General features: G+C 45.0%; 1 protein-coding gene across 1 annotated transcript in view; it reads right to left on the bottom strand.

Moving 5' to 3' along the window:
- Positions 1 to 397: 397 nt before the first annotated feature.
- Positions 398 to 26,524, bottom strand: part of chd7 (chromodomain helicase DNA binding protein 7) — a 79,846-nt gene continuing 53,719 nt past the window's right edge. Inside the window, 24 exon segments of the mRNA XM_034118485.1 lie at positions 398 to 3,032; positions 4,146 to 4,326; positions 4,481 to 4,585; positions 4,674 to 4,814; positions 4,960 to 5,175; positions 5,260 to 5,493; positions 5,580 to 5,744; positions 6,196 to 6,450; positions 7,067 to 7,233; positions 7,466 to 8,428; positions 8,556 to 8,764; positions 8,871 to 9,294; positions 10,817 to 10,923; positions 11,234 to 11,363; positions 12,931 to 13,034; positions 15,341 to 15,430; positions 17,359 to 17,518; positions 18,636 to 18,835; positions 20,377 to 20,588; positions 22,245 to 22,355; positions 22,620 to 22,793; positions 23,560 to 23,727; positions 24,260 to 24,455; positions 26,212 to 26,428. Coding sequence (XP_033974376.1) covers positions 2,071 to 3,032; positions 4,146 to 4,326; positions 4,481 to 4,585; positions 4,674 to 4,814; positions 4,960 to 5,175; positions 5,260 to 5,493; positions 5,580 to 5,744; positions 6,196 to 6,450; positions 7,067 to 7,233; positions 7,466 to 8,428; positions 8,556 to 8,764; positions 8,871 to 9,294; positions 10,817 to 10,923; positions 11,234 to 11,363; positions 12,931 to 13,034; positions 15,341 to 15,430; positions 17,359 to 17,518; positions 18,636 to 18,835; positions 20,377 to 20,588; positions 22,245 to 22,355; positions 22,620 to 22,793; positions 23,560 to 23,727; positions 24,260 to 24,455; positions 26,212 to 26,428 — 5,891 coding nt within the window. The 3' untranslated portion in view covers positions 398 to 2,070.

The following is a 26,524-nucleotide window of genomic DNA, read 5'->3' as shown; positions in this document are numbered from 1 at the left end:
GATTGTACTCAAGTTATGTTTGCTCAGTTGCTGTAGAACACACACACACACACACACACACACACACACACACACTAAAAGCATCTAACAAGTGACATGTAATGTAAAGATATTGTGAGAAATTAAAGTAGCAAACTACAACACAAATGGAATGATGAAAGAAAGGTCCAGAACACGGGCTGCTTCCCATGTTACAACAGGTCAAATAACAATAGACTTGATTTGAGTTTTGATCTACAAGTTCACAGATGCAACAAACTAGTTTTTCTTTATTTAGTACAGCTATGTTTAAACCTTTAGCGGTGTTATCAAATATGTTTTGCGGCTCCAGACAAACTTCATATTGCGTCAGAGGGGCAGATGAACAGTGAACCAAATAATGAGCGTCACACAGAGGTTTGGTTTCCTAGGCGAATATCATGATTAACTTTTATTAAAAGCATCATAGCTACAATTCATCATACATGATGTCTCCAAAAAACAAAAAACACAAAAGACAAACACCAAAAGAGAGAAAAAAACATTTACATGGTATGTCTGTAAACTTCAAGGCTAGATAAGAATTTTGAGGTAATGCTCTTCAGCTTGCTGGCTAAAAGTAACAAAAAGTCCATTTTTCAAGAAAAGTAGCTAAGTAATAAAGGTACCTGATTATTTTAACTCTTTAACACCAGTGCATCAACAGGAACAGAGTGAGACAAAATTGATTGCAGTACGTATTTGTCATCATTTACAGTTTAGTTTTTCTATTCATACGACACTTGTGGTTATTCATATAGTGTGTGTTTGTGTGTGTGTTGGGAGAGTGATGTTGGAACATTCAAAAGCTGCCTTGGTTATTGCTGTCTCAGCATTAGACCGAACAGGAAGTGGACCCGGGCTCTTCCTGTCTGTCTGCTGGGCTGGCTGTGAGAGCAAATGTTCAGATGACCACAGTGTGTTTGAATGCATCATCAAATATGTGAACCACTCGCGTTGCTTGATTTATCTCCGACACTTGAACTGGCCTTGGGGAAATGGAAACAAATCAAGCACCTCCTGCATTTATAAAGTATTTAAACTGAGCTCAACTTCATAAAGAAACGTGTGGATCTCCAACTCAGTGGAGAATGTGTCAGTCCTGTAAGGCCAGGTCTGGTGTCAGTGTGTGTGACTACAGAAAGTCTCCAAGACAAGGTCACTAGGGAGCAGCACTTTGAATCTACCGGGAAATGTAGGAACAAAAAAAAAAAACTAAAACAAAAAGGTTTTAATGTGGCAGCGACCGGGAGAATTCAACCATGTGCCCCCTTAAAGAAGAAACCTGAAACATCACATCCCTGCGGGGGCCGCCGCCCCCCCCCGTCCATTCACAGAGTCCTCGTGAGGCTGCCTCCCACCGAGAGACAGGAAGAGGAGCGGCGGTGGAAAGACTGAGACTGACAGTGTGGGACTGGTAACAGTATTGGTTCAGTGTGACGCACACACACACAGGAAAACAGCTGTGGGGGTAGTGTGTGTGTGAGTGAGGCTTATGATCAGTATGTCAGTGTGTGAGACTGAGTTTAGGCCAGTCTGGTTTCTCTGCCTCCTCAGAGTCTACCTGGTCCGATATGTGAGAACTTAAAACTCTGCTCTGAAACAGAACAGTTCCAACTCCATTACCCACAATTCCTCTCGCAGCAGCGTTGTCAGTCAGACGTAATGCCGTTTTTTTTGCGATGTGAAGCGATGCTGCCGACAACAACTTAACAGTCCAGGCGTTAAAGGAAGCAAAACGACCAGTGAAGTCTGAGAGCAGCAGCGACACTAATATAATCATTCATAATCATAGCTCTGCTGGAACATGGGAAGTCTGAGGGCAGAGAAGGGTCTGAAGGGTTTTCCCTGATGATCCATCAGAGAGGTTTAACTTAACACACACACACACACCCCACTCTGACGCATAGTCATACACCTGGTCAAAATAATAACAGTGAGAAATCATCAACAACAATGTAAAGAAAAAACAGGATTCATAACAGTTTGGATATTTCTGGTGGAGGCGTGTAAACGTGGCAGGGGGAGGGGGGGGGGGGTTCACTGTGCTATTCAGTCACTGTTGTCCTTCAGTGGAGACGCTCCTGCCGCCTCCCCCACCTCCTCCTCCTCCTCTTCCTCCTCCTCCTCCTCCCCCATCCCTACATCCTCCAGCGCTGAATCTTCTCCTCTCAGCTCCTCCTCCGCTCCGTCTTTCTCCTCAGCCAAGTCACTGTCTTCCCCCTCCTCCTCCTCCTCCTCCTCTGCAGCAGCTTTAAGCCCCCCCTTCCTCTCCTGGTTACTGGGGAGGGTTGTGGTCAGGGCGTTGCCCCCCAGAGCTCCGGCCATGGCGCTCTGCAGCTCGGCCAGGGTGGAGGCGGAGGGGAAGCCCGGTAGGCTGAGCCCCCCCAGGCCTGGAGGCAGGAACATGGAGGGGTAGAGCAGGCCGGGGGCCATGGTGGACAGCAGGAAGGGGTTGAAGGCCAGAGAGCTGGCCGACATGCCCGCTGCAGCCAGCAAGGCGGCGGCGTCCCCATTGATGGAGGCCACTGACGAGTCAGCAGCGAGGGTCTGAGCAGTGACATCACTTCCTGCCTGCTCCCGCCTCCTCCTCTTCCTCGCCTTCTTCGCGGCTCTCTCACTATTAGCCTCCACCTCCTCCACTGCCTCCTCCTCGTCATAGTCTTCCCCCTCTCCGTCCCCCCCCTCACCCTGCATGGTTCCGTTGCTGTTCTGGGACGTCGCAGCGCGGGGGCTGGATGCAGCGGCGACAGCTGCCACCGTGGCCAGGTTCCCGCCAAACAGCCCGCCCAGGCTGAACATGTTAGGGAGGGCGGCCATGTTGGGCAGGCCCCCCATCCCGGGCAGCATGAGGGGCAGCATGGAGGCGGCGGCGCTGGCAGCCGCCTGCTTGGGGTCCGAGGGGTGGGGGAAGCCCATCAGCCCGGCAGCCAGCTGAAGAGACTGCAGGCTCTGCAGGGAGGACAGGTCCATGCCCCCAAACAGACTGCTCAGCAGCAGAGGGTTGATGCCTCCTGCACACACACACACAGTTTCAGAGGAACATCTACAACCCTTCAGAACATTCTATATGTACTCCTGTATTTATTGGTCACTTTCTCTGCAACATTTAGCTTATTGTATTTATTTGACTTCTCCTGCACTACTTGCACATTGGTTTATTCTACTCTGTTTCTTCTTGAATAGTCTTATAGTGTGAGTGTGTGAGTGGTGTGAGTGTGTGTGAGTGTGAGAGTGGTGTGAGTGTTGTGAGTGTGTGAGTGTGGAGTGTGTGAGAGTGTGTGAGAGTTGTGAGTTTGTGAGTGTGAGTTGTGGTGTGTGAGTGTGTATTGAGTGTGTGATGAGTGTGTTGAGTGTGTGATGAGTGTGTGTGTGTGTGTGTGTGTGCGTGGTGCGTTGTGAGTGCTGTGTGAGTGTGTAGCGTGTGAGCGTGTGCGCGTGTGCCGTGGAGTGTGGGGATTGCGTGTGTGCGTGTGCGCGTGTGCTGCGCGTGTGCGTGTGCGCGTGTGTGCGTGTGTGCGTGTGTGTGCGTGTCGTGTGTGCGTGTGTGCTGTGTGCGTGTGTGTGTGTGGTAGTGTGTGGCTGTGTGAGTGTGTGCGTGGTGTGAGTGTGCGCCAGTGTGCGCAGTGTGTGGCGTGTGTGCGTGTGTGCGTGCAGTGGTGTGCGTGAGTGTGTGTGTGCGTGTGGTGCGTGTGCGTGTGTGCGTAGTCGTGAAGTGAGTGTGTGAGTGTGTGGCGCGTGGTCGGAGCGTGTGTGCAGTGTGGTGCGCGTAGTGCGCGTGTGTGCGTGCTGACGTGTGTGCGTGTGGTGCGTTGTGCTGAGCGTGGTGAGAGTGTGCAGAGTGGTGCGCGTGTGCCGCCGTGGTGTGCGTGTGTGAGTGTGTGAGTGGTGAGTGTGAGGTGTGTGGAGTGTGTGAGTGTCGTGAGTGTAGTGAGTGTGTGCGTGTGTGCGTGTGTGCCGTGTGTGTGTGTGGTGTGTGTGAGTGCGATATGTTCGTGTGTGTGTGTGTGGTGTGTGAGTGTGGTGAAGTGGTGTGCGTGTGTGAGTGGTTGAGTGGTGGTGAGTTGTGTGAGTGCGTGTGAGTGTGTGTGAGTGTGTGAGTTGTGTGAGTGTGAGTGTGAGTGTACCTGCAGATGAAGCAGCAGACAGCAGAGAGACCTGTGCAGCCTGAGCTGCAGCCGCAGCCTGAGCGGCTGCAGCTGCCTTGGCGATCTCAGATTTGGGTCTTCTTCCTCTGCGGCGGACGCCCTCCTCTCTGACCACAGGGCCGGTCAGGAGACGGTCAAACATGGCTTCTGGGAGGAAACCCTGCAGGGAGGAGGACCTCAGGTTAGAAAACAAACTACTCGCATAGAAAGTGAGAGGACTGGGCTCAGAGGGCTTACAGGAAACAGAGATGGTGTAACAGAGACTTCTTATAAACAGTTAGTCATTATTGACAGGTTTTATCTCTCTTACTAACCGACTGTTTCACGATGTCTGTCCAATCAGGGGCGATGGAATACTCTGTGTTCTCCAGTAACCATCGGGGAAGCTCCTTCATTGGTGGAGCCATGGCCCCGCCCATCTGAGGAAGAGGAAGATTAAATGAGTTTACCTTGGAAAATCAATTCAGTTTCAACATGTAGGCAGTGGTGCTCAGGTATTCACTGCACCTTGCGTCCGTTGCGTCTGTTCACCACAGGCACCCTCTCCTCTCCAGTCAGGGTGTTGATGTCGATCTTGTTTGGGTTTCGACAGCGATGGCGTTTCTGCTTGGGCTTAGAAAACTGAGACAGCAGTACATCCTCGCTCTTCTGTTGTGGGAAGACACAAATACAAAGGTGTGAATAACTAGAGGCTGAGAAAGGCAGGCAAGAAAACAACAGATATGATGCTTCTGGTTACACTAAGAAAGGATTTAAGGTGAAGAAGATGGATAAATGTAAAGAGGGGCCGTACTGGTGTGAAAGCAGCCATGTCCATGGTGTAGGTGGGGTGCTGCCTCAGCCACTCCCCCAGCTCTTTGTTGGAGACGGCAGCCTCCTCCTCCTCCATACTGCCAGAGGCCAGAGACCTGGCACTGGGGCTCTGCTCTGGGACGGGGAGGGGTCTGTGGGCACGGGCAGCATCCTGAAGCCCCTCCACACCTGAAGCCTTCGTCCCATCACCATCATCCTGACGGAGAGCAGGGGAGAAGGAACATTGACAAACTGTTGTGCAACACTGAAATCTGTCCTGCTTGTTAAACACACTGCTTACCCCTCCTGCTCTCTTGTTGCCCATGAACAGCAGCTCCAGGCCTTCAACATTTTTCCTGCGGCCCCGCCTCCTCCTCATGATTGGCAGGTCAGCCTCCAGTGAACCATTGGCTCTGTGCGCAGAGGGCGGGGCTTGCAGCAGCAACTCCATCTGGGCTTTGAGGGAGGGGCTTGTCGCCAGGGCGCTGGGAAAGCCGGCCAATGAGGGAGCAGCCTTATGATGATGGTGCATACCCTGAACAACACATCACATCAGTTTTAGTTTGACTACAGTATTAGTTCTTTGTCGTTCTGCATGATATGAATGAACGATGGCTGCACCTTGGTGAGGTCTATGGCCTGGCTCTGGGTGTCCGTGGCAGAGTGGCTCTCTCTCAGCTGAGCCACCATCTCCATCAGGTTACGTCTCTTAGTGGCTCGCTCCGCCTCGATCTCGATCTTCCTCCTCCTCCTCCTCCTCTGGCGAGGCAGGGTCAGAGCGTCCTCCTACAACATCAGGGGAAAGTTAAACTGCATCTGTCTAACGGCAGGAGTCACAGTACTGGGAGCAACTAGCACAGATCAGGATAGCGCAGCATTAGGTTTAAGTTTGTAACTGATCCTCAAACTCTATAATTAATATGTTATTACTTACACACTTAAAATAAATAAAATCCTGCTGTAATATGGCCCTCCAAAGTGTTTATTTCCCAGATAGTCTACATATTTTTATAGTTCACCGTCAACATATTTTAGTTCTATTTTGAGATGTTTATAATTTTGTGTTTGTATATTTTCTGCTTTTATTTTCACATGATGTGCAATGCCTTGCATAAAATATTCCAAAATGGGGATCAATAATGTAAATGTTATCTTATCAAGCTTAAAAGTGACAAGTTATAAACAAGGTTTTGAATATATATATTTTTCTGAATAAACCGATGTGAGTGGCACTCACATGAAACTGTGGCGACAGTGTTTTGTCCTCGCTCCCGCTGTACGGTGTGTGGATGCCGGCCATGGTGAGCTCGGCGAGGCTCCGCCTCTGCAGCGGGCTCTCGGTCACTGTGGCGGCGGCCGCTGTTGGGAGGGCGGAGCTCTGCCCTGGCAACAGGTTGCCGGGGAAGTCGAAGATGTGGCGTCTGTTGACAGGCCACTTGCCCTTCAGGACAGTCTCACAGATGTTATCCATCCTGTTGATCATCAGTCGGTCCTGGGGGGGCAGAGAGCTGATTAGAGCTGGGTTTTGTTTATAAAGTAACAGTATACCATGTTGCATTATCTTGAAGTCTACAAATGGTTTATTAGTTCTGGATACAAGCGAACACATGCAGTTATGGTCTGAAGCTGTAATATGACTCTGTAGGAAAAGCTCTAGTGCTGGATATGAACACAGTGCAGTAATACTATAGGCTTATATTGCACTTATATCATTTAAGCTAATGCCAGTGGCTTCAATATTGCCATATCTACAATCACTGTTGAGCTACTCTCTGGAACTCAGCACTCACTGAACAGATGTTCCACATAAAACCCTCAGAGGGTATAATCTTCCTGTTTCTGGGAGTATTTGTTTCTATAATGGATCAATCTGCTTCTGATTGTTTCAGTCTATAAAATACCAGAGTTGTTGATGACTGAAATCACTAATCCATAACGCTGTGATGTAATCTGAAACATGTGCAGGGTCTGTTTGATTTCATTGACAGGAGCTGAGCAGCCATTAATAAAACGGCAGAAACAACTAGAGTTATCAAATGATGACAGTATGATAATCATGCAGCCTTTTTTGGACTGTTCTTTATTTGTCTGGCTATAATTGGACTCACCTTGGGCCAGAATGAGAAGGCGTAGGCTCGCTCCTGTAAGGCGTGCAGTGCTGTGGTCTCCGGCAGGTCGTCGGGGCAGAAGCCATCTCTGGTTTCGTTCTGGGCAGACGTGCTCAGAGAGGCAATGCTCTCCTCATCAAAGTTCTTCTGCTCTGATGCAGCGCTCGCTGTGATGACAGAGGGAAAGTTAGGCTGCCACTCTAAATTAAAAAAAGGGTTTTCAAAACATATGAAGGGGAGAGAACGACAACCCCAATGGGATAATCATAAACAAGAGTACAGGTAAGTAAGTGTGTTAGAGCGACATGTAGAACTGTCATCATCCCTGTGATAAACATGACAAACAATGAACACACTGCCTACCTCCAGCTAATGTCAGAGAAATACATGTTCCAGTACCTTCAGCCTGAGAGGATTTCTCTGATTTGTCATCTTCATCCATCCTCTCTTCCTCCTCGTCCTCTGGGCTTTTCTCTGTGTCAGCTGACTTTGGAGATTTAGGAGACTCTGGGTTCACCTCAGTCTCCTCTTTCTCTGCAGGTTTGTGCTCGGGTTGTGCTTTAGGAGAGGGGGGGGGGTGTTCTGTGAGCTCAGCGGTGGGAGAGTCAGCAGGAGTCAGACTCTTCTTCTCTTCTGGTACCTCCTCTTCTTCGTCCTCTGCTAGTTTGGAACTCTCCTCTCCCTCTGCACTGGGCTCCTCTTTCAGCTCTTCCTGCTCCTCTTCTTCTACTTTGGGCTGGGACTTCTCCTCCTCTTTGGGCGACGCAGCAATGTCCTCTTTCCCTTCTCTGACCTCTGCCTCATTTTCCTTCTGCTCCTCAGGAGTTTCACTCTTCCTACATGGAATGTTGTTAGCGTCTCCTTGCTCCGTTTCCATTTTGACCTCTGTCTTCACCTCCTTCCCTTCTTCTTCTTCCTCCTCCTCCTCCTCTTCTTTAGCTGCATTCATAGCAATCGTCGCAGCTGCTGCGGCGCTGGCCAGCTCTTCAGAGGTGAGGAGAGGTCCGGTAGTGTCCGGTGCTCCCATCCCCGCTTTGGTGGTCTCTCCCTTGACTCCCCCTCTCTGGCTGGTGGAACGCTGGTGAGCATCCAGGAAGGCCAAGGTGGGGTCGTTTAGAATGTGATAATCTGTGCGACTGACTCCGTGCTTAGAGGCCCCCAGGATGAGGTCGTGGTCATGGCGGCCGCTCTCCCACCACTCCGGGAGGTCAGGGGAGGACTGGCAGAGCTTGAGGCGCTCAGAGAGCAGCGGGTGGGGGAGGACCTGTTCCCGGATGCGCCGCAGCAGCTCGATGCGGTACAGGGTGCGGGAGGCGCGCTCCTCTGTGATCGGGTCGATGATCAGGGTGGGGTCTGGGAGTTCTGAGGAGGTAAAATACAGAATCATACATGTTAGACAATTTTACCCTAGTACACAAACAAACTTCATCAACCACACAGCTGTTATTTAGAGGTGAAATACATTTGTTTCTGTGTCACAGTAACTTACGCGCTTCACTCTTGTTCTGCATTCTGCAGACCCGCTTACACATGGCAATGAACGAGTAGTAATATTTCTCCAAGCTCTCATCTGTTTTCTTGTCCAGTCGAGCAAAGGCCCTGAACTGAGCCCAGTCAAATTTCTGACGCTGAGTGTCAAAGACGACCCCGAAGGTGGACACCACACGGTAGAAATCTGCCTCCTCACGACGAGTCCATCTGATGGAGAAAACGTGTGAGCAAAGGTCCATTTACAAAATAAATATGTTTGTTGGTACAGTTCTTTAACACCATTCCTGTACAAGCAACGTTAAATGAGCCCTACCTTTGTCTCCTCTCCTTGTAGTACATGGCTCCATCAGGCATCAGGGAGCTGGCAGTCATCACCGGTGACGCCTCTGCCATGAACTGCCCACCTTTGGCAAAGTAGGCACTTCCTTTAGCCATATACGGGCTTCCTTCCGTCATGAACACCCCTGCTCCATCTTGGATATAGGCTGCCCCCCCTCCTCCTGTGTCGGTAACCATGCCGATGGCAGGCAGGAAGTCCCTGCGCCGCCGCCTGCGCCCGTCGGGCCGGTTGACAGCCTCCTGGCGGAGCTGCTCCCTGCGGTTGGAGCGCTGGTAGGCCGTGATGAGGCGGCGCAGACGGGCAGTCAGAGCCGAGGCGGCCGGCCAATAGAGTCGCTCGTTGGAGCCCGAAGCTCCGCCCAGAGCAGATCCACTTTGACCATTCTCACCTGATTTAGCTGCATGAGAGAAGAGGGGAACACAGTTAGGAACCACACTTTCCCCTTTCCCACCAAAGCAGTTCCAGGTTCAGATTGAACATAGTAAAAAACTGTAAATTATAGTGTCCGTCCAAAAATTCTTTTTTACTTATAGTGAAAACTACCCTTGGATGATGGTAAGGTAGACTAAAAGCTTTAGGAATCCAAAGTACAACATATAATAAGTACCCTGTATCAAGATTGATGCAAAACAAGTGACATTTGACCTTTTTAGAGAGGTTTAGCAAACATAACTCCACCTATGAGGTGATTTGGGTGGAAATGGGGGTTTTACCGTTTCTCTGGAACCCATTGGTCGATTTTGGTGATTGACATCTCTTTCTGACCGTTAGAGCCAATAGAATCGAAGGGGAATTTCCCCACACACACGGTAAAAACAAAAAGTGGGGGCTTCGCGCATGCAGTTTTACATCAGAGCGAACCTACACTCTAGCTCTGACATCTGGAAATGGAAAAGCAGGTTTATTGCTTATGGATTATCAGAAATCATTTCAAAGGGACACAGACACATTGGATTAACCTATGGATTAACTTCAGCAGCGTTTTTATCGTTTTAATGCCATTGAAGACCACTTTTGACTAGACAACGACACAGGTAAGCCATGTTAGCGTTTTTAGCTACCTAGCGTCACATGTTTTGATGTCCGTTTTTGTTTATGAAGTCGCGAGTTCTCATATAGTGATAATGTATGTACCCATCGATTCTGTGTCATCTCACGATCAGATCGATGGGTTGGATGTGCAGAAAGGATAAATAAGGGTTTTATGAGTGAGTTTCGGTGCAGTAATCTGTTAGCATTTTTCGCTCGTTGCTAATTCGGAGGCTCAGCGTTAGCATTGTGGGTTTAAAAAAAAAAAAAAAAAAAGATCAGTTAGATGAGTTTATTCCCGTTACATGGATATAAAACATTCATAGTTTATTAAATATTAAGATGCCCTCAGACACTGTTTCCTCGGATGACGCGTTTTTTCCCCCGATATCGGGGGGCAGGGCTTAAGAGGTTAGCTGTTATTTCCCATTTCTAAGACCAGCCTCATACGTTTTCCCGTTATTTTTTTATTATCGCAGCCATTGGGTGGAATCAGTACATCTACAGCGATGCTAACATCACCTGTCTAATGCCAGAGACACTTTAATAACGGCGCTGTGATGCCAAACAGTGAAAACAGTGATATTATTCCATCACTTCTTATACATTTTAGGCTTCATTGTTAAGCACGCAGCAAAGAGCCTGTGTTTTATGTGCTATGACGGAAAAGGCATACAAAACAACATCTTTGTTCTAAAACACACTGAGGATGTGAATGGGTTGGTGAGATCTTGCATGTTTTACAGGGCGCTTTGGGACTGTGTTAAAAGAAGATTTCACAGTTTGCTTTACTCAAGAGCCTTCTAAACTTCTGCTTATAGAAAGCTTAAATGATTCTGCTGTTAGAACAGCTGTTACCGTCCCTGCCTCTGGGTGTACTCAAAGCTTACCTTCAGCGTCCCCTTCCACAGTGTCATCCAGGGGAGAGTTGGTGAAGTCATCCATGTCATCTTTAAAAGGCATACGCAGGGGCTTGTACTCAGGATCCTCATCCTCACTGTAGAGACAAGAGAATGGCTCATTTTAACTTCCAATATAACACAAAGAAGAGGAAAGGGAATATTGGAATTAGTTGAAAAATTAAGATATAAATCAAAATAAGGATAAAGTTTAACTTAAGATTTTTCCAATCACCATTAAGGTATTTGGTGAAATTAAATCCCTGACATTTATATTTCAAAGTAATTAAGTAAAGAAACTGATAAAACCTTCATATAAGCTAGCAGCTGTGTAAACTGCTGTTAAAATGTGACAAATCACAGAGATGGAAGAATAAAAGCAGGGCTGAGTAAAGGCTGCTCTCTTACCCATCCACACCATCTGTCATCATGTCAGAGCTCCTCTGCTCCGCTGCGATGGCCTTGGCATCCGGCATGCCCACCCTCTCCAAGAAACACAGGGCGGCGTCCGCTCGCATCGAGTTGTACTTCTCATAGCCTGAAGAGCAAGAGGAGAAGATGAACACAGAAGCGTGGAATCCATGTTCCAAATTCGTTGTATTTTTTGTATAATGACAATAAAAGGCTTTAACTTGAACATGTGTGGAGGTGCAGGGGGCTTTAATCAGTAACCAGGCAGGAAATCAGGGAGACTCAAAACAGTTACAGGTCAACACACACACACACAGGCAGGCAAACTCCTAGAGAGAAGGCTGGGAAAAACTTGGGCTTTCTAGCTCACTCCTAGACAGACATGATGCTACAGTTCAACACACACTATATCATGCACATACACACACAGCATCCAATATTAAATGAAGGAGGAGACAAAAACAGCAGCAGAAGGGCAGACCCCAGGAGCCAGCTGCTGACAAGACAGACATCCCGCCAGTGTGTGTGTGTGTGTGTGTGTGTGTGTGTACACACGAGCCTACATTCTGTACATGCGTGTGCTTATCCAAGTAAGCCTGCAGGTGCTCATTTGTGTCAGAGAGAGGGAGAGAGAAGAAAGTGGAAAAAGTGTGTGTGTGGCATGGCGTGTGTGAAAGTGAGCTAGTGGGTGTGAGGAACTGTGTGTGTGTTTGTCCGTTAGGGGCATTCGAGCAGAACAGATTAGAATGTGCAGATCCTACTGAGACACAGTGAAGGAGAGAAGGAGGAGGGAGGAGGGAGGAGGGAGGGGGGAGAGGAACAATTTGAAGGAATGAGGAACATCTGAAGAGCAGGTGAGAGGGAGGGAAAAAAGGGGAGGGGAAAAAGGAGAGAGGAAAGAGTGCATCAAAACAGAAGCCTTCCTCCCTTCACTCCGTCCTTATTCCCCTCCCTTATTCCACACATACAACTCATCGGGGCCTTTACAGGGCTGACACACACACACTTTTCTGTGTGTGTGTGTCAGCCCTCCTCCACCCAAAGGACCTCCCTAGTGAATAAGGATTATGATTAACTATGGGTGAACCCCCTTTTGTATTACTGTGCGTGTCCTAATTGAATCATAGAGGGTGGCAATGATGGAACAATTATGACAATTATGGCAAAATAATATGAATGAGGGTCTCAAGCCACAACTTACAGACACTGGGAGTCACATTTATGGGGGGGGGGGCTGATACAAGTTAGCAGGTTAACAGTAAACGGAGATAAATATATGTTATTTTAACTTTAGAAAGAGCTTTGTTTTCATGCTTTGTATCATTTACACCTGTAACAAACTGCAAAGCGCGCACACATACACACACACGCAGCTCATGGTTAGACCAGCCATCAATCACACTGACGATAACACACTGAGCCTGCCAGCTGCGTGTTGCTATCGCCATAGCAACACCAATCAACCAGTGGCAGCAGAAGTGGGTGGGATGTGTTTATGTGTGTTTGTGCCCTCGCCCAGTTTGAATGATGATGCTTGCGTGATGTTGACTGGGTTGGAAGCCACTGAGAGTGTGTGTGTGTGTGTCGACATGTTATCTGTGGGTGTGTGATGTTCATTTTGTATTCGCCATGTATGGCTGCCGTTGGGAGACGTGGATGTGTACATACAGGATGTGGTTGTGTGTGTTTCTCACCGTGTTTGAAGACACCGAGCAGCAGGGATCTGTCGGCCTCGCTGTCCCACCAGTCAGCCGGGACCTCGGCGTGGAACGGCTGCGGAATCCAGATATCCAGCTCACTGTGGCACAAACACACACATCACTGATACCAGAACTAAACTGTTGGTCCATGTTCAATCTGCTTTGGTGCGCCATTTTTAACCAAAGAGGGAAAAAGAAAAAAGGGAAGGGCTGAAATAAGATTATGAGTCATTTGTGATGTAATCAGATTGTAAAAGCTGTCAGCTGCAGATAAAAACGAATACCCAAAATGTTCATGTGCACACAGAGTTATCTGGTTGCATTCTACTTATGGTTTTCTTTAGTTCACATGTTCAACTGCACATTCGATACTCTCAAAGTATGTCCAGGTTCTGAATAAATCAACACATTTAAATGAGCAGTCAATTATATAAAATGCATGAAAAATGATTGATCTAAACAGGAACGACTGATTTCTGCGGTCTGGAAATGACTATAATGTTCATCCAGATCTTTACAAAAGCAGTGGTCATGCATTACTTCACTTCAAATATGACCATTACTAATATGATTTTATTTGTATCAACCATTTCTATTAAAGAATTGTAAACTGAAATATTGAAAAGATGATTTGAACATCATTTGTTTCCAGGTGTTAGATGGTAAATGAGAAGTGATGGAGCTGTGGGAAGTCTGATCACTTTTTGCCTCAGTGTTGGCTCTTAAAACATCAAGTTTGAAAATGAAGAGAGGGAATTGGACAGAACAGTCTGTAGCCCAGTGCTCATCTGTTTGTGCTCCATGCTAAATGAGCTGTTGCTAGCATATATGTATGGCTCTCGTCTATCCACTTTAGTCCTTTTTAAAAACTGTCCATTGTGAGTCAACAATGTCATGTGTGCAATGCTACATCAGCGGAGTACTCCTTTAAGTGCTCCTATTTTGACATCCTGTTCTCTTCACAGCCTTCCAGTTAAGATGCTACCAATATTCTCCCCATGGTCTTAATTGTTCTCCATTTCATTGATATAACCTTGAGAGAAATATATGGAGACCCCTGACGCAGTACCTAAACTTTATGCTTACAAGCGTTTTTTTTAATAATTACTAGAGTCCAATTATTATTTGTTGAACTCTTTATGCATGTAAATGACAAACCTAGAATAGTTATAATGAGCAAGGTTTTGCAGGCTGGATGAAATGTGGTTGCACCAAAAAACAATTCTCCATTATGGAGTGGAGGAAAAGTGGTGTGTTTCCACCAAGTTGTGAAAAGAACAGGCACAATGCACAATGGAAGCAGAAAGACAGAGGGTGACAGGAGGAGGGGAGAAACCAGGGAAACGCTCCCTTATCTCTGCAAACAGCAGCATGGCAACACACACACACACACACACGCCTGGGCCAAGACTGGCAGGCTAAATCCCCCTGGCATATGTTGGCACGATGGTACCCCGTATGCTCACGTCTGGCATGCGCTGACACACACACACACACACATACATACACAGGGGTCTGTCACAGTAGCCACCGAGAGGGAGGTGGAAGGGAGAGATGGGGAGGGAGTGGGAGAGATCAACATGAAGTGCACGTGCTCCACATTATGAATGCAATCACATCTGGGTGAAAGGGTGATGAGCGGGGGATGGGAGATGATGAGAGACTGAAGTGGACTGCAGAGAGGGACAGACAGATGGCAGGAGAAGTGTGACGGAGGGAAGATGGAGGGAGCAGCGAAGGAGTTGTCAGAACGAGGTGAAGAAAACCGTAGAGTTAACCTTCACATCTACAACCTTGCACTGCAAAGCCTCGTGCAAAATGCTAATAAGCAGTAGCTTGTCAAAATGTGAGGAAAAAAAACTGGGTCAAAGCTGGTAAAAAGCTAATTTCCCCCAGATAAGGAAGTGTGTTGCATCTGTCAGAATAGAAAGAACTGTGCCAAAGAGGCCACTGGAACAGGCCAAAATACACTTTAGTAATAATTCATCACTCATCCATATAAATATCCATCTATGAACTGGCTTTCATGATGCATCCAATACATAAAAGCCTTTCTATTAACTGTAAACACAGAAAGATGTAATCAAAGAAACAACTGGCTGCAAACGGGGGTCGATGAGCTCTTTTTGGGGTTGGAATTCATTTGGAGATGCAGAACGTACAAGCATTTAAGCTGATCTGGAGTAACTAGTTCTTATTAGAACATGTTGAATGAATTGGCAGGTGTTCTGAGTGTGAACACACAAACATGTTTTTGAGATCAGAAAAGCAACCGAGTAGTGAGCTTGAGAAACAAAGAAAAGGAATGAAGGTTAAGAGGGAAGAGGCAGAATAATGTTGGAATCAGTGCTCTATAGCATGGAACAGTTTCTGGGACAAACCAAGATGAAGAAGGTTTACTGACCTGGAGTCAGCGCCTTCCAGAATGCGTTCGGCCTGATCGCCGATGACTTCCTGACGCAGATAGTACAGCATCCTCACCCTCAGCAGCACCCTGCAAAATAAAGTCATGCTGGTTAAAATGTTGTTTAACACAGAAACAAAAACAACAATTGTTTTAATGACAACTTAATCAAAATAAACACATTTTCTGAGGTAATGCGTTAAAAATGAACTGTGAAAACCATCAGAATCTTTTAAAGATGCAATGAAAACATTGAAGAATTATTTTCAGATTTCTTATTGCTTTCAGAGGTTATTCTGACCCTTGAAGATCCTCTAGTGTAGATTTGATCATTATCTAATCCTCTAAGAAATGGGTTTGTAAAAATAAGAATACAGCGGTATACTGCTGTATATGTGCAGTCTGCAGGAGCACTGAACACATTTGAGATGGAAATCTCCTCGGATGGAAAATGTCCTATAACTCATTACTGCATTTCAGTGTTTTTTTCTTTACAACTGCTTTCTAAGGGACGGTCATCTTCTGTTGATATCAATTACAGATGTTGGCGGTCACAGTGTGTCCTTCAGTGAAATGAATCACTTCAGTCATGGCTCAACAGTGACAGTCACATCTGAACTTGTGACATTGGAAAAGCTGCTATCTGGGTGATCTGCTTCACTGTAAACATTTGTCACCAGGATTTAATGCCAATAGCTGTGTTTGGGGCAGAAAACAGAGGGAAAGAGGGTTGGGGGGGGGGGGGGGGGGGGGGTAAGTGGGAGGAGCAGAGGGGGAAAGAATTGAAAGGACAGAGCGGTGCTGGAGGGAACAGTAAGTTTAGAGAGGCAGCGCAGATGGGGGAAGGGTATGAAGACTGTCACTTGCAACTCATTCTGCACTGTGTGTGTGTGTGTGCGCGTGTATCAATGGCATCGAACGTTGCCGTGTATGTGTGTCTGTTGGCAGGCTGTGTGAGCTCATCCATCAATGTGCCAGGCCTGATTAGCCACACAACACTGTGCTCCAGCCTAGCAGATGGCACCACATAATCACCCCCAAGTGTGTGTGTGTGTGTATACACGTCTTTCACCCACTTCCAACAGGTCTGCCTGCCTAGCACCTGGCCTGGCACACGGCCAGACGCACACAAACAAACAAACTTCCCCCTCAAGAAGAAAAAAAGAAAATCTTAGAATTGAAGCATATCTCCCTGACAACAGGACAGAGAGAGAGCTGACCACTCAACAAACCTGTGTGTGTGTGTGTGTGTGTGTATGTGTGTGTGTGTGTGTGTGTGTGTGTGTGTGTGTGTGAAGTATTCCTTTACTTAAGTACAAGTACAAATACTATGGTCTCAAAATACTTCACTGCTATTAAAAGTACAAAAGGTTTCAAAAGTAAAAGTACTCATTCTGCAGACAAATGAGTTTCAGAATAATATTTAGTACAGAAGTATAATAATCTAAAATGTCCATCAAGAGTGAAAGTACTTTCTATGCACAATGGCTCTTTTCACAGTATTATATTATTATGGTTATTATATTATGCTTTTTTTTATACATGCAACAGCATTTCAGTATTGTAGTTGGTCAATGTGAACCAAATGATACTAGAAAAACTATTAGCAGTACAGTGCTGCATTATACCTCATCAGCATATATGTGTCAGTATATGTACAAAGTAACTAGTTATATAGATGTAGTGGAGTGAAAAGTACGACATTTGACAGACCATAAAATGGAAATACTCAAATAAAGTACAAATGTGTCAAAGGACAATACTTGAGCAAATGTACTTCCCACTACTGGTGTGAGGAGGAAGACGGGAGGCTGCTTAGGCTGTTAAAGTTGTATTTACGGTTGTAGAGCGAGACTTAATTGATCACATTGTATCCATGTCCTGGTTTAAAGCCTGTAGCATTAGCTTGGAATCCATCACGGTTTTTAATCTGTAATCCTTCCATAAACTGTTAATGGCTCCCACAGATACAGAGGGAATGTGTCCATTTCAGGTGCGTTTGGGTGAGAAAGCCCTACTTGTTACAGTGGTGTTTCAGATGTCTCTTGTAGCTGTCCTCCTGCAAGATGTGGTCAGGGTTGCAGCTGGCCAGCCAATCAGCTCTTGGCGTCTGCGGAGTCGGAGCCGCGGGCTTCCCCTTCTTGCCCTTCCTGCCCCGAGGGACTGGAGTAGAGAGACCTGGAGGGAGAGGGACAGAGAGAGATAGAAGGGTAAGACACGGGTCGGGGACTTCTGCAGACGACAGCCTGTAATCCTTCAAACATTTCCAGAACCTGCTCCACAGCACAGCCCGCAGAAAGCGTGTTTCAGTTCTATAGATGAGGCAGCAATGGCTGAGATAAGACCTCAGTAATGAACCTTATTAGCGCACTTGAATAAAAAAGTTTTTCAGAATCTAGATATTTTGGTGCTTTTCCACCAGAAAAGGTTTCCTCTAAGAACAAATATTGATTTTGAATCCTCAGTTCTGCTAGCAAGAAATCCATGACTAGAATGTGGTTACCAGTGGATTGAGATGGTTTGATCTTTTTAGGATTCAGAGGATTTTCTTGGCTTTGAGATAGCAACTGGTAATCTTTTTTAAAAGATGGGAAGTATGACCATCATTAGTCTAAAGTGGATTTGTATGTCTTTCTATTATTATCATTTGTTCTATGCCCCACTTGTTGAGTGTCATTGAGGTTCACTCCCATAACTTTGTTCTTATTTTGTAGCATGTTTAAAGGTCTGTGAGCATCAAGCACAACATCTGTGCTTTCATTGTTGGTTACAGAATGCTAAAAGAGAATATTGATATGATTGTATAGAGTGTATAAATTGTATATATATATATAAAAATATATATATATAAAAAAAGAGAATAAAAAAACAACCCTTTTTTAATTCTTGAAATAAGACAAAAGTATCAAAGTATGGTTGTATTATAACAAAACTCAGACAAAGAGAAGTCCAAAGTGGCAAGATTGAAAGTGAGAGATAAGAGGGATGAGAAAAAGGACAGTGTACAGGACTCAAACAGCAGGAGGAAAGCCGCTTTCTTTAAGTGACCAATCCAAGTGCCTTTACACTCTGCTATTACTTTCATTGCCACCAAACTATACTTCCTGTTTTCTCTCCCATCCATCAGCCGTGACAGGAGGAACTCTGATATGCAATTAAAAAAATGATAGGTAAACTATCAATTTGAATTACATTAATAATGAAATAACAATAAAAAATCTAATATATTGTCATTCTCCCATGTATTATGTTGGTCAGTCCTACATAGTGTGGATTGTATGGTCTCATGTGTTACCGGAGTGGTTGGTCAGCAGCTTGGTGGTCCCGTCCTCACTGGGGTTGATCAGGTCCCAGATGAAGCTCTTGATGTTCTCGTCTCCACGGTAATGCAGCAGGCAGTAGGCCAGCAGCGCTCTGCAGATCTTCTCCACATCCGACTCCTTCAGGGGCCGTTTGAAGCGACCGTGAGCCAGGATGTCATTCCACCTACCCCACCTGCAAAGAGATATGGAGAACAAGAAGCTGTTAGTCGATATACCGTATTTGTTCAACATTTGTTTACCAGGTCATAGTATTCATTCAAATGCAGTAAAAAATGTAAAATACGGGAAAAATATTGAATTTCCTGTCAAACCAATGATCCACGTTTTTGATTAATCTAATTAACATAACTTATAATGCACATGATATAAAAACCATATTAATTATATAATGTGCATTCATCTGTGAAGCAAAGCAAATAAATGATAATAATGTATTTATTTACAAAGAAATTGATTGTAAACTGAATTGTTCTGATTTTAATTTCAAAAAAGGTAGCGGCAGCAATTAGTGCATTATCAGTTTTCAACCTATTTTATTAATTGAGTCATTTTTAATGCAAGTTATATATATGTACATTTCTGGATTTGTTTCTGTTTCTATTATAGTTATAGAGTTGAATATCTTTGGGATTTGGATTGACAAAACAAGACATGTTAAGACATCCCCTTGGTCTTTAAGAAATTGGTATGGACATTATACCATTTCCTGACATTTTATTGACCAAACAATTAATTTGGAAAATAATCTGTAGTTGCAGCCCGACAAAAAGGTCATACAAGTACCAGAGTTTTGATCTAACAGTCAGCCCAGCCAGTGCCACCCAGCCATGCCTGTGTGTGTTAATGGAGGGTAAGCGATCCTAAAGGCTGATGTGCTGGACAGGGTTTCCGACACAGTCTACATTTTTTCCAAGGCTGCTTCCAAATCTCCAGTGAACCATGTGACGCAGTGTTACTCTGAGTGATGATTTTAGACAAGGTAAAATGGTGGATGAGGGTGAGTGAGAGAGAGAGAGAGATGGATGATGGGAAAAGACAACAGCGCGTTGAGCGAGAGGACGGGCTCAGTCAGACAGTGTGTTTTTGTGTCCTACAGCCTCGGGCCACAAGACTAGACTGTAACAATAACAACGCTGACACACACACACACAATTATCCCTGTATGTGGTAAGTGTGTCAGTTGGCCTGTGTGTGCAGTATAATGCATCCATGTCCTGAAAGGCTGCTATGGTGTAGTAAAACACGCTCTTATGCACACGTTAATAAACATTCCTCTTTAATGCAATTATATTAATCATCCACAGGCATTTCCTACAGAGAACTTTAAAGCGTTTTAACCCGTGCTGGGGTTAAATCTGAACGTTTAACTACTGTCATCAATCATAAAATAGTGTTTTTTAGGCCTTATGATATCCTCCACAGTATCCATCAAACCACCCACAAAACTTTGGAAAACATTTTAAGTGTCTTCTTTTTGCACTGCAGTTTTTCATGTAAACCAGTAGTCTGAGACATTGTTTACAGCCTACAAAGTTGTTAAATAAAATGTTGTGATTATTAATGGTTTTTATGTAAGAGCAGTTAAAACAGACCGGTCAAATTTGATCGGGACCACCACAACACAGTAAGGGGGGAGAAATGGTTAAATGATTTAGAGACATGGTAAAAGCAGGTGTCTTTAGATTAGATAAGTGCATCAGTGATGTGACTGACCCGTAGACCAGCAGGTTCTTCTCCACTCGGAAGCACTCAGATCGGGGGTACCCCTGGGCTTTGTCTTGGGGCCGTCGCGGTTTGGACGAGGGTCGGCTCGGTTCGTCGTCTTCACTCTCCAGCTCCGAGAACTCGAGCATTTCGTCCTCTTTGGCGCTGCTGAAGTGCCGGGTCTGCTTCCTCACCCTCGGTGTGTCGATCACCAGCGTGTTCTGGAAACAAATTAGGTGAGCACATTTAGTTTGTGTTTTTTGAAAGCCAAGATGCATTTTCCTTCTGGAATCTTTTTTTTTTATTTGATTAATCAGGTTTCAATTACAGATGGCCTGAAATCTGTCAACAACAATATGCAAAGCACCTTCTGCTTCCTTCCTGTGAAGTGGCCTATTTGTACATATCATGTACATTCGGACTTCTATGACAAGTGTGAACCCCGTGGCATCTTCTGTACAGAATCGGAATAATTGGATGTTTGGCCCCTTGTTTCATTCCTGATGCTGAGAACATTTCAGCCTGGCTCAAACCAACTGCCATTAATTATGTTGTCTAATGAATTACATTTTTGTTCAATTAATTAGATTTTTTCCCACTCGCAATCCCATTAATATGCGCAAACAGGGCGGTAGTTAGCTCCACAATAATCACAGAGCGCTGCAGTCATTTCCATTTTAACATCACACAATGAAATCCCAGGGGAGCAGCCCTTGCTCGCTGGCAGATTTGGATTAAGTGTTCCGCTGGAGAGCCCTCCAAAAGAGGAGAACACAGAACCAGGAGGACAAACACAGATACAAAAAGTGAACAAATAGAGCGGGAAAATAAAGATGCCTGTTAGCAGAGCACTCAATGGGTGTGTAAGAATGCGAGCGAGCTCGTGTAACTGTGTGTGTGTGTAGTCTAAGTGATATCTCTGTACCCTCCAGGCATCTGCGCTCCGTTAAGTGGAGCTAAGCAGCTTACTCTCTCTCGCTCAAACACACACACGAGAGCAGGGAAACATGGGTAATCAAGGAAGAGAGGAGATTCCCAACTGTCAATATTAATCTCTCTTTCCTCCTGCTAGCTTGTGGTGATACCGACTACTTACCACTGCATGTCCCCTTTTCTATGAGGGGACACCCTTACTTTAAATCAAGTATTAGGAAGCATTTCTTTACGTTGTTGGGTGGATTTAACATTGTGTGTGTGTGTGTGTGTGTGTGTGTGTGTGTGTGTGTGTGTGTGATGCCAGCGATTATTCGATTTTTCGAATATTCGTTACAGTCTCCATAATCGAAAATTATTTTTAAAATTCGATTTTATTTATATATATTTTTATTATTATTTATGTGTTTCTTTTTTTTCCTGGCTTAGTTTCAACCAAAATATAGACTAATGCTAATAATAGTAATAGTATTAATAATTGTAAATGGCCATTGGTCACACCACCAGTTTGTTTTACTGTAAACTTGGAGGAAGCCAGTAGTGCAGCCTGCTGCAGCCTGCTACACACCGACCCCGCCCCCCCCCCTCTCCGTCACACGTGCGATTGATTTATTGGCGATATACAGAACAGTGAGAACAACACAACTAAAGATGAACAAAGCGGTACGTTAAAGAAGAGTTCCTCGTGGAACTACTTCGAACTGACAAGTGCAAATGAAGTCAAATGCAAGCTCTGCGAAAATACTATTTATTTTTCCCTCCCGCGCGGGGGGGGGGGGGGGGGGCAGAGAATAATCGATTAATATTCGCCAGGGCTGTCTGATTTTCGAATTTGATCATGGTCAGTTTCTGGCATCGTGTGTGTGTGTGTGTGTGTGTGTGTGTGTGTGTGTGTGTGTGTGTGTATGTGTGTGTGTGTGTGTATGTGTGTGTGTGTGTAGTACCCGTCCATTCATGGCATCCATGTCCAGCTCAGCCTTCTTGGCCCATTTCTGCCAGAAGTCTGGGTCCTCCAGAGAAATGTCTGTTCGGTTACCAGCTGCAACAAAACTGGCCTGCAGACGAAAGAGGTCGGTAATTAACTTCACATCCGTGATTTTAAGTAACTAAGTAGATGTACTCAAGTATTGTACTTAAGTACAATTCTTAGATAGTTGTACTTTACTGTAGTTTTTCATTTTTCTACTTTGTACTTCTACCCCACTACAATTCAGAGGTATTAAGTACCAGATTTGAGTACATCTTCCACTGATAATATAATGTCTGAGTATGGAAGCAGAGTTCACTGCAGTAGTCGTTGGATCATGCTCAGGTTTTACCTTAGCAAAGGTAGAGCCCTTGCCCTCGGACTCGATGGTGATGGTGTGTGTTCGTCTCTGGAGGATCTGGTCGATGTCTTCCTCACAGAACTTTGATCCCTCGTCTTCCTCGTCCATCAAAGCTCCGTACGCTCCCTTCCTCAGCAGGTCCTCAACCTCCTTCTTGGACAACTGCTGTACTCCGACAACAAAGGATTCCATGACAAAGTTTAGTGTTGTCAGAGCACACAAACATGGGACGGGAAATATTTGAACTAAACTATCAATTTAGCTTATTTGGCGTCAGTAGGTTTCATACAAAGGATGAACGAGTGGTCTGACAACGTGGTGTGAAGGTTGCGTCTATCGTTTTTCCAGCCCAGCTGAGATTTAACCGCTAACCACATCTGCATAAACATCTGCATAAACGAAGCTCTGAGCAACTGCGCCATGAACGTATAAAGAGAAGGAAGACTTTACAGCGCGGGGGAAATGGAATATTTGTAATCCTGTGACAGTGTTGGAGAGTATCCCATATAATACAATACTGTACTTATGTACAAAATGTGACAAACTAAAAATTAACTATTGAATATTGTTTGCTAGATTATTATTTTTAAATCCATGGTGAACTCGTACAAAAAACAATTAACATTTACTCAGCTCTGCGCAACTGTTGACGCTTTCATATTAAAAAAGTGCTTTTTTCATCAATCTACTTTGAAAAAAAATGCTCTATGAAGCGACTGTAGCTGTCAAATTCATATTTCCTGGCATGAAAACACAAAGGGTTACGCTATGTTGATGCTTTCGTCATGGTTAAATCACAACTGGGTTGGAGACAGTTGTTCAGCTTCTGGAATAGCTTTCCGACTCATGGTGAACTGAACAGATTCACTGTCCAAACAAATCCACCTGAAGCTATCTATGGGATATTGGACGTGTGTGTGTGATGTCTCACCCCGCTGTTGCTGTTCTCTCGTCCGCTCATGCTCTGCAAAACGGCCTTATCGAGCCCTAGCTTCAGACTGGCCTTGTCGAACATCTCCCTCTCGTAGCTGTTCCTGGTGATCAGCCGGTAGATCTTCACCGCCTTGGACTGGCCAATACGATGACACCTGGCCTGGGCCTGGAAGAGGACGCAGTCAGATAAATGACTTGCAGAAGAGGACTAATGATATGGTGGTCCAGTGAAGCAGAATCAGTCACGTGCAGAGGAGGTTAGAGGGGCAGGGTCAATGTCCGAATAAAAGGGCAAGCTGGCGATTTGTGTTACTTTTAAATAAAAATATGTCTAAGATAACTACTTTTGTGACAGTTTTAAGGGATATTACAATTTATTAATTTTAAACAAACCCATGCACTTCTACAAGACAGGTAATTTCATGATACATGCAAATAAATGAAGTCCATTTTGGTAAATTCTCCTCACATGTTAACAAGCAAAACTCTTACCACCTTCTCCATAAAGGCATCAGGCAAAATGCTTCCGTAATTACTGGCAATGAGAAGATGCTGATATTGTACGGCTCATATACTTCTACTATGTGTGCTTCTACTTGTTTGGAAGCTCATCCTAAATAAAGTGAAGCTCGAGCCCAGTTTGAGGTCCATCTGTGCACGTGTCTGAGCAGAGCTAAATGTGGGAGTCAGGATTGTACCTGCAGGTCGTTCTGAGGGTTCCAGTCAGAGTCGAAGATGATGCAGGTGTCGGCTGCCGTCAGGTTGATGCCTAGGCCCCCGGCCCTCGTGCACAGAAGGAACACGAAGCGGTCCGAGTCAGGTTTGGAGAAGCGGTCGATGGCAGCCTGACGTAGGTTACCACGCACTCTGCCGTCTATACGCTCATAAGGATATCTGCACGGGTGGAGAGGTATTTTAGTGACATGACAGAAAAGTCAACACTATGAGAGATGTCCCAAAACTTCTCTATGGCTTACCATATGAAGTCACATTCCCCCAGATACACTATATCATATCAAACAAATTAATCAAGACTATGAAGTGCAACTTATAATGACTTTATTATTAACCATCTGAGACCAACATAGGACATTTCCGTTTTTGTATATATTTGAGTTTTGCCTTATAAATTGTCATTTCTTTACAGTATAATCAAGTGTTACACATCCCAGAGATCAGCACAACCTCAGCTAATGATATATGTCACTCATTAGAGACTTATATACAATATAATAGGGGATATTTGCCCATAAATAAAAAATAAATAGAAAACGGAGCTTGAACTTTTTACTTATTTCATTAAAAGGAACTGCTAACCATAACATTGAAAGAAACATTCAACACAGAACATTGCACACATTTATTATCATTGTATCAGAACTGATTAGAAGATTCTAACTTATTCTGTTAATTAGTTATGCCCATTCTTTTGGGCAGTGTCCATGGGCGTTTCTTTGCCAGGAATTGTCATTTTTTTCTCCTGACAATTTTGAAGAGTACCCATGATATATATCATGTCCACAATCACACATGGCATGCTGAGCAGATTCGTCTGAATTTTCATCAACATCGTCACCTTGAACAATCAGCTCCAAAGCCTCAGCTCTAGTAAACTTCCTTGCCATACCTCAGTTTACTTTTAAGACACTAAAAGAAAGTATTCCAACTTTTATTTTGTTTTCGTGCGTGGAATTATACCGGCTCTCGTTTCAGTACACATAACAACGGAACTGACAGGCAACCCTCTGATTCAGACTCCGATTGGCTGTGACTGCATCCACTCAGAGTGTCCGATTCAGAAACGTGACTCTTTACGTCACAAACAAAGATGGTGGATGAGAATAGATCTATAAAACAGAAAACGATAAGCAATGCGCCAGAATCAAGGTGAGACTATCCGCATCTTTTAAAACTTTACGCACATTCGTTTCACCGAAATAAGTAAACGCCTCTCAATGAAAAACGTAATAGAGTTGTTTATTGCCGTTTCTGTAGTTTAAGAGGAAAAACACGGCATGTCTCTGGCTCAAACAGCTGAGAAGTTATGACGCTTTGAACACAATGTGATATTTGGGATCGTATACGGCCCCGTGGGTCTCAGAGGGTTAAGGATTATTATTTCCCTTATTTTCTGGATTAATCGATTTGTTGTTTGGTGAATCAGGAAACGGGTCCACCAAAGCTCCCTGAAGACCAGGGTGATTCTCTTTTCTGTTTTATATGACTTACAGTCCAAAAGCAAAGAAATTCAGTCTACTGAAGTTAAGACGCAAAAATAACACATTAATAATGCATTTCAGCAGCTCAAACCAGTCATTATCTTTCTCTGAAAATCAATGAAAAGATAAATCCATTATTAAAATAGTTGGACAATTAATTTGATGTTGATCAACTAATAGTTGCAGCTCCTACCAGGACCTACAATACTTTGAGTCAGTACCTGAGTAGCTACAGCTGATCTTTACAGACATTGATCAAAATGCCTCCTGCTGCTATGTCTTTACATTTTTCCAGGGAGCATCTTGTGAACTCAGCAGCTGTCATTCATCTGATTGGCCCGTGTATCAGCAGAAGCCCGTTCTTGTTATAGGATTAAATGGGGTCATCCCTACACTCTGCACCCTTTGAGGAAACGTGTCTCTGTCCTCACCGTTTCTGGATGAGGTAGTCCTCCAGAATGTCCAGGCAGCGCACCATCTGACTGAACACCAGCACTCTGTGGCCCCCCGCCTTCAGTTTGGGGAGCAGCTTGTCGATGAGCACCAGCTTGCCAGCAGCCTGCACCATGGCTTGGAGGGCCATGTCAGGCATGTCTGCCCGGCCACCGTGGGATTCCCTGAACTCCTCCGCAATCTTCTCCTCCGCTCCTGGACAAGGGAGGACAATTGAAACTCATCAGAGAAACATTTGGAACATCTAGACCAAGAGTGTCTAACATACAGACACTGGCCCACCAGAGAGTC

This window comes from Trematomus bernacchii, unplaced genomic scaffold (genome assembly GCF_902827165.1).
Source record: "Trematomus bernacchii unplaced genomic scaffold, fTreBer1.1, whole genome shotgun sequence".
NCBI lineage: Eukaryota > Metazoa > Chordata > Actinopteri > Perciformes > Nototheniidae > Trematomus > Trematomus bernacchii.
Note: the sequence above shows the minus strand (reverse complement) of the source record. Positions and strands in the feature narration are given on the sequence as shown.